The sequence below is a fragment of the Rhinichthys klamathensis genome, unplaced genomic scaffold (genome assembly GCF_029890125.1).
Source record: "Rhinichthys klamathensis goyatoka isolate OS25496 unplaced genomic scaffold, OSU_Roscu_1.1 h1tg000996l_1, whole genome shotgun sequence".
Classification (NCBI taxonomy): Eukaryota; Metazoa; Chordata; class Actinopteri; order Cypriniformes; family Leuciscidae; genus Rhinichthys; species Rhinichthys klamathensis.
The window spans coordinates 34,641-42,556 of NW_026607294.1; the positions used below are offsets into that span (position 1 = coordinate 34,641).

At 50.9% G+C, this 7,916-nt stretch overlaps 1 protein-coding gene across 1 annotated transcript; it reads right to left on the reverse strand.

The window, feature by feature from the left end:
* Positions 1-239: 239 nt before the first annotated feature.
* On the reverse strand, positions 240-7,863 carry pigm (phosphatidylinositol glycan anchor biosynthesis, class M). Its single transcript, XM_056244504.1, has 7 exons — positions 7,550-7,863; positions 6,471-6,988; positions 6,154-6,286; positions 5,896-6,030; positions 587-688; positions 339-511; positions 240-302 (listed from the first exon to the last, which is right to left on the reverse strand). Exons 1-6 carry the CDS (start codon positions 7,700-7,702, stop codon positions 347-349), a joined length of 1,206 nt encoding a protein of 401 aa, XP_056100479.1. The 5' UTR covers positions 7,703-7,863; the 3' UTR covers positions 240-302; positions 339-346.
* Between the last annotated feature and the right edge of the window lie 53 nt (positions 7,864-7,916).

The following is a 7,916-nucleotide window of genomic DNA, read 5'->3' on the forward strand; positions in this document are numbered from 1 at the left end:
GATCTGCCCTGCAAACACCTCAGAAACATTCATTCTCATGATCAGAGCATTCACAAACATGACATGTAAGTCCAGTGAAAGTTCTGTCCAGAGAGCGACTGACTGTTAACTGTAGAGTTAGTAAGAACGCAGCACTTCTAGTGTCTCTGACTGTCAGAGACTCAGACTGTGGATCTCTGGCGACATCTACTGGCCTGGATCAACATCTGCAGGAGGAACGCTGCTCGACATCTGCACATCTGATCATCAGCATTATACAGGGACAGCGTTCTCCGTTCTCACACGCGTCTGTGACCCTGACCCTAACCCGCGTCTGTGACCCTGACCCTGACCCTAACCCTAACCGTCAGTCTGTTTTCTTCTGCTGGGCTGCTACTGGTCTGTAATGGCAGATTATCTGTCCCAGTATGAAGGAGTTGATCAGGAGGAACAGTAGACCGGCCATCCAGATGAGAGTAAAGCTGTTCCGGCCCTCGAACTCCAGGATATAGGCTGGCGATAACCAGAGCGCCTGGAGAGAGAAACGTCACAGATGAAGACTCGCTGTCGGGGATATACTGATGAAGAGATGTTGATATTCACTCACCTGACCCACGAGCCACAGCATTAGCAGCTCGAGGCCTCGCGTCCGGCTCAGCGTCAGGCGCGGCAGCACCAGCGGCAGCAGACACAGATACCAGAGGAAGTACTGTAGAGACACACACACACACACACACATGAGCCACAGATACCAGAGGAGGTACTGTAGAGACACACACACACACACACACATGAGCCACAGATACCAGAGGAGGTACTGTAGAGACACACACACACACATGAGCCACAGATACCAGAGGAAGTACTGTAGAGACACACACACACACACACACACACACATGAGCCACAGATACCAGAGGAGGTACTGTAGAGACACACACACACACATGAGCCACAGATACCAGAGGAGGTACTGTAGAGACACACACACACACACACACATGAGCCACAGATACCAGAGGAGGTACTGTAGAGACACACACACACACACACACACACATGAGCCACAGATACCAGAGGAGGTACTGTAGAGACACACACACACACACACACATGAGCCACAGATACCAGAGGAGGTACTGTAGAGACACACACACACACGAGCCACAGATACCAGAGGAGGTACTGTAGAGACACACACACACACATGAGCCACAGATACCAGAGGAGGTACTGTAGAGACACACACACACACATGAGCCACAGATACCAGAGGAGGTACTGTAGAGACACACACACACACACACATGAGCCACAGATACCAGAGGAGGTACTGTAGAGACACACACACACACACACACACACATGAGCCACAGATACCAGAGGAGGTACTGTAGAGACACACACACACACGAGCCACAGATACCAGAGGAGGTACTGTAGAGACACACACACACACATGAGCCACAGATACCAGAGGAGGTACTGTAGAGACACACACACACACACACATGAGCCACAGATACCAGAGGAGGTACTGTAGAGACACACACACACACACACACACACATGAGCCACAGATACCAGAGGAGGTACTGTAGAGACACACACACACACACACACACATGAGCCACAGATACCAGAGGAGGTACTGTAGAGACACACACACACACATGAGCCACAGATACCAGAGGAGGTACTGTAGAGACACACACACACACACACATGAGCCACAGATACCAGAGGAGGTACTGTAGAGACACACACACACACACACACACACATGAGCCACAGATACCAGAGGAAGTACTGTAGAGACACACACACACACACACACACACACATGAGCCACAGATACCAGAGGAGGTACTGTAGAGACACACACACACACACACACACATGAGCCACAGATACCAGAGGAAGTACTGTAGAGACACACACACACACACACACATGAGCCACAGATACCAGAGGAAGTACTGTAGAGACACACACACACACACACACATGAGCCACAGATACCAGAGGAGGTACTGTAGAGACACACACACACACACACACACACACACACACACATGAGCCACAGATACCAGAGGAAGTACTGTAGAGACACACACACACACACACACACACACACACACATGAGCCACAGATACCAGAGGAAGTACTGTAGAGACACACACACACACACACACACACATGAGCCACAGATACCAGAGGAGGTACTGTAGAGACACACACACACACACACACACACATGAGCCACAGATACCAGAGGAAGTACTGTAGAGACACACACACACACACACACACACATGAGCCACAGATACCAGAGGAGGTACTGTAGAGACACACACACACACACACACACATGAGCCACAGATACCAGAGGAGGTACTGTAGAGACACACACACACACACACACACACACATGAGCCACAGATACCAGAGGAAGTACTGTAGAGACACACACACACACACACACATGAGCCACAGATACCAGAGGAGGTACTGTAGAGACACACACACACACACACACACACACACACACACACATGAGCCACAGATACCAGAGGAAGTACTGTAGAGACACACACACACACACACACATGAGCCACAGATACCAGAGAAGGTACTGTAGAGACACACACACACACACACACATGAGCCACAGATACCAGAGGAGGTACTGTAGAGACACACACACACACACACACACACACACACACACACATGAGCCACAGATACCAGAGGAAGTACTGTAGAGACACACACACACACACACACATGAGCCACAGATACCAGAGGAAGTACTGTAGAGACACACACACACACACACACATGAGCCACAGATACCAGAGGAGGTACTGTAGAGACACACACACACACACACACACACACACACACACACATGAGCCACAGATACCAGAGGAAGTACTGTAGAGACACACACACACACACACACATGAGCCACAGATACCAGAGAAGGTACTGTAGAGACACACACACACACACACATGAGCCACAGATACCAGAGGAGGTACTGTAGAGACACACACACACACACACACACATGAGCCACAGATACCAGAGGAGGTACTGTAGAGACACACACACACACACACACACACACACACACGAGCCACAGATACCAGAGGAGGTACTGTAGAGACACACACACACACACACACACACACACACACACGAGCCACAGATACCAGAGGAGGTACTGTAGAGACACACACACACACACACACACACACACACACACGAGCCACAGATACCAGAGGAGGTACTGTAGAGACACACACACACACACACATGAGCCACAGATACCAGAGGAGGTACTGTAGAGACACACACACACACACACACACACACACACACACGAGCCACAGATACCAGAGGAGGTACTGTAGAGACACACACACACACACACACACACACACACACACGAGCCACAGATACCAGAGGAGGTACTGTAGAGACACACACACACACACACACACACACACACACGAGCCACAGATACCAGAGGAGGTACTGTAGAGACACACACACACACACACACACACACGAGCCACAGATACCAGAGGAGGTACTGTAGAGACACACACACACACACACACACACACACACACGAGCCACAGATACCAGAGGAGGTACTGTAGAGACACACACACACACACACACGAGCCACAGATACCAGAGGAGGTACTGTAGAGACACACACACACACACACACACACACACACGAGCCACAGATACCAGAGGAGGTACTGTAGAGACACACACACACACACACATGAGCCACAGATACCAGAGGAGGTACTGTAGAGACACACACACACACACACACACACATGAGCCACAGATACCAGAGGAAGTACTGTAGAGACACACACACACACACACACACACACACATGAGCCACAGATACCAGAGGAGGTACTGTAGAGACACACACACACACACACACACATGAGCCACAGATACCAGAGGAGGTACTGTAGAGACACACACACACACACACACACACATGAGCCACAGATACCAGAGGAAGTACTGTAGAGACACACACACACACACACATGAGCCACAGATACCAGAGGAGGTACTGTAGAGACACACACACACACACACACACACACACACATGAGCCACAGATACCAGAGGAAGTACTGTAGAGACACACACACACACACACACACACACACACACACATGAGCCACAGATACCAGAGGAAGTACTGTAGAGACACACACACACACACACACACACACACATGAGCCACAGATACCAGAGGAGGTACTGTAGAGACACACACACACACACACACACACATGAGCCACAGATACCAGAGGAAGTACTGTAGAGACACACACACACACACACACACACACACACATGAGCCACAGATACCAGAGGAAGTACTGTAGAGACACACACACACACACACACACACACATGAGCCACAGATACCAGAGGAAGTACTGTAGAGACACACACACACACACACACACACATGAGCCACAGATACCAGAGGAGGTACTGTAGAGACACACACACACACACACACACACATGAGCCACAGATACCAGAGGAGGTACTGTAGAGACACACACACACACACACACACACATGAGCCACAGATACCAGAGGAGGTACTGTAGAGACACACACACACACACACACACACATGAGCCACAGATACCAGAGGAAGTACTGTAGAGACACACACACACACACACACATGAGCCACAGATACCAGAGGAGGTACTGTAGAGACACACACACACACACACACACACACACATGAGCCACAGATACCAGAGGAAGTACTGTAGAGACACACACACACACACACACATGAGCCACAGATACCAGAGAAGGTACTGTAGAGACACACACACACACACACACATGAGCCACAGATACCAGAGGAGGTACTGTAGAGACACACACACACACACACATGAGCCACAGATACCAGAGGAGGTACTGTAGAGACACACACACACACACACATGAGCCACAGATACCAGAGGAGGTACTGTAGAGACACACACACACACACACATGAGCCACAGATACCAGAGGAGGTACTGTAGAGACACACACACACACACACACACACACACACACACACGAGCCACAGATACCAGAGGAGGTACTGTAGAGACACACACACACACACACACACACACACACACACACACACACGAGCCACAGATACCAGAGGAGGTACTGTAGAGACACACACACACACACACACACACACACGAGCCACAGATACCAGAGGAGGTACTGTAGAGACACACACACACACACACACACACGAGCCACAGATACCAGAGGAGGTACTGTAGAGACACACACACACACACACACACACACACGAGCCACAGATACCAGAGGAGGTACTGTAGAGACACACACACACACACACACGAGCCACAGATACCAGAGGAGGTACTGCACACACACACACACACACACACACACACACGCTGGTTGTGCTGGCAGTGGCACTTCCACGTATAAAGAGTGTTTGGTGCGGGCCCATCGAGGGTTAGGAACGACATGAGGCTCAGTGATAGGTCTATCCGTAGATGATATCAGTGGATGTCCATGTGATGCCACTGAGTCGGGCCGGAGGTCCACTACTGGAAAGTTGAGAATAACTAATAAGGTGATAACATTGTTATTTATAATAATTCCAAGCAAATGTCCAATTTTTTTTTTAAATAAATTGAATAATTCTTTGTGGCCGGCCTCAGTGTGCAGCCGCTCTATCAGCCGGCGCCGCTCGGCCCGAAGCAGAGACGGACCGCTGAGGGTCAGAGAGAGAGAGAGAGAGAGAGGGTCGAGCGAGCCCAGACGTGACCAGACTCAGGAACAGGGTCATCTGCGTACCTGTGACGTGCACACCTTGTTGAAGCTGACGAAGACGGCGGTGTGGAGGAAGCAGCAGAAGGGCCGGTCGGAGCGGAAGGCCAGCGAGGACAGCAGAACCAGCAGCAGCTGCGGCACGAACAGCACCAGCGCCAGGCTCCCGCTCCCGCTCCCGCTCCCGCTCCAGCTCCCGCTCCCGCTCCCGCTCCAGCTCCCGCTCCAGCTCCAGCTCCCGCTCCCGCTCCCGCTCCCGCTCCCGCTCCCGCTCCCGCTCCAGCTCCAGCTCCCGCTCCCGCTCCCGCTCCCCTCCGCCGTCAGGTACAGCATGTAGAAGTACGGAGAGAAGTTGTGCCGGATGTCTCTGCGAGTCACGTGGTACAGATACGACTCCTGGAGGAAATCCCAGCCGTAACTGAGAAACAAGACGGAACTCATCGTTATATTATTATTCCCTTATGCTAGAATAATCGTGCAGTGACTGTGAAATAATTAATGGATGTCTGGGAATGATGTCGAGACACAAGTGAGAAATGAAACGGTCTATATTGCAGCTCTGCTCACATTCGTGAGGTGCATCATGGGATGCGTTAACATACATGCAGTAGAAGGTCCCGTTCAGAGCCAGGAACACGGATCCGGAGACAGCAGCGAACAGCAGCAGATCCCTGTTGAAGAGCCGGCGGAGGTTCGGGACCAGCGCCCGCTCCCGGGTCGGGGCCTCGGCCAGAGACAGCGCGATGGGCAGCGCGTACGTGAGCGGGTAGATCTTCATGTGGACGGAGAGGCCGAACAGGAGCGCGGCGCGCGTGAGTCTCCGCGACTCCAGACACAGCAGTGTGGACAGGACCAGCACGGCTAGCACAGACTCGGCGTTCCCGCGCGTCGACACGCCGGCCGGCAGCGGGTTCAGGAGCCACAGGCCGCTGCACGCGAGGGCCGCGCCGCGGGACGTGCCGCGCAGAGCTAGCAGCCGTAGCAGCAGCCAGCCCGACAGCAGGTCGCAGGCGCAGAACAGCAGCTTCCCGAAGTGAGCCATTAGCAGCACGTTAGGCGTCAGCATCAGGGCTAGCACAGGCGTGTAGCGGAACGTGGATCTGCGGTACGGACTCTCGCCCTGCAAACACACGGCAGACGTCAGGTATCTGTGACCCCTGACCTCTATCAACCCAAGCCCATTCCCACAACATAAGCCTTGGTTCAAGGGTCAGAGTTCATTACATCATTGTTTGACTAAACACTTATTTTATTAAAGCATTTCGTCTGCATGTTTATTAAGTATTGAAGTATAAGAACGTCTCGGGTTACTTGCGTGACCCATGTTCTCTTTCACAGGTTCATATCGGATGGAAGAGACTGTACGGGTTCAGCCATCGCTACGCAGGACGATCTCACGCGGAAATGCGAAATAAAACGATATATTTAAATAAGTATTTTAAATACAAATTAAAGTCTCTCAAAGAATTTAATTACAAATTACATTTCATTTATTTTTGTTTAAACAAAATACCCAAAAGTAATTAAATACGTAATTCAAATACATGTAATTAAAATACTGCCCGTGTGTGTGTGTGTGTGTGTTTTTGCTTTTAACAACAAAACAATACAACATACATAGAGCCAGGGGAGCAAAGAAAACACACACACACACACATATATATAAGTGTGTGTGTGTCACCTGTGTGATGAATCTGGACGCGTCAGTGAACACGTGATAATCCACATCAGTGTATTTGAGCTGCAGATTCTGATCCTGATAAACACAGACGCACAGCAGAACTAAGCGGATCAGAACCGCGGCGCTGAACATCCCACACACCCGAACATCCATCACAGTCTCACACACACACCAAACAAACAAACAAACAAACAAACACTTAAACTATACAAGACGGAGCGAGTCAAGCTTCCTGAAACCCGTACAGCGCCGTCACGAGCCCACGTGACTGAAGGGCACGAGAGACTGACCAATCAGAGACGAAACTCCGCCTCTTTTGAGCTTCGCGTCATTTTCCTTTGCAGTGATTCATTTATGCGCTGTAGTT

What these genes read in the sequence shown, in the direction of transcription:
- pigm (XM_056244504.1), bottom strand. Translation starts at nt 7,702, where the DNA reads ATGGATGTTCGGGTGTGTGGGATGTTCAGCGCCGCGGTTCTGATCCGC. An exon ending in CGTCCAGATTCATCACACAG is followed by an intron (nt 6,989 to 7,549) that starts GTGACACACACA and finishes GTGTGTTTGCAG; the next exon opens with GGCGAGAGTCCGTACCGCAG. An exon ending in GGAGCGGGAGCGGGAGCTGG is followed by an intron (nt 6,031 to 6,153) that starts AGCTGGAGCGGG and finishes GGGAGCGGGAGC; the next exon opens with CTGGCGCTGGTGCTGTTCGT.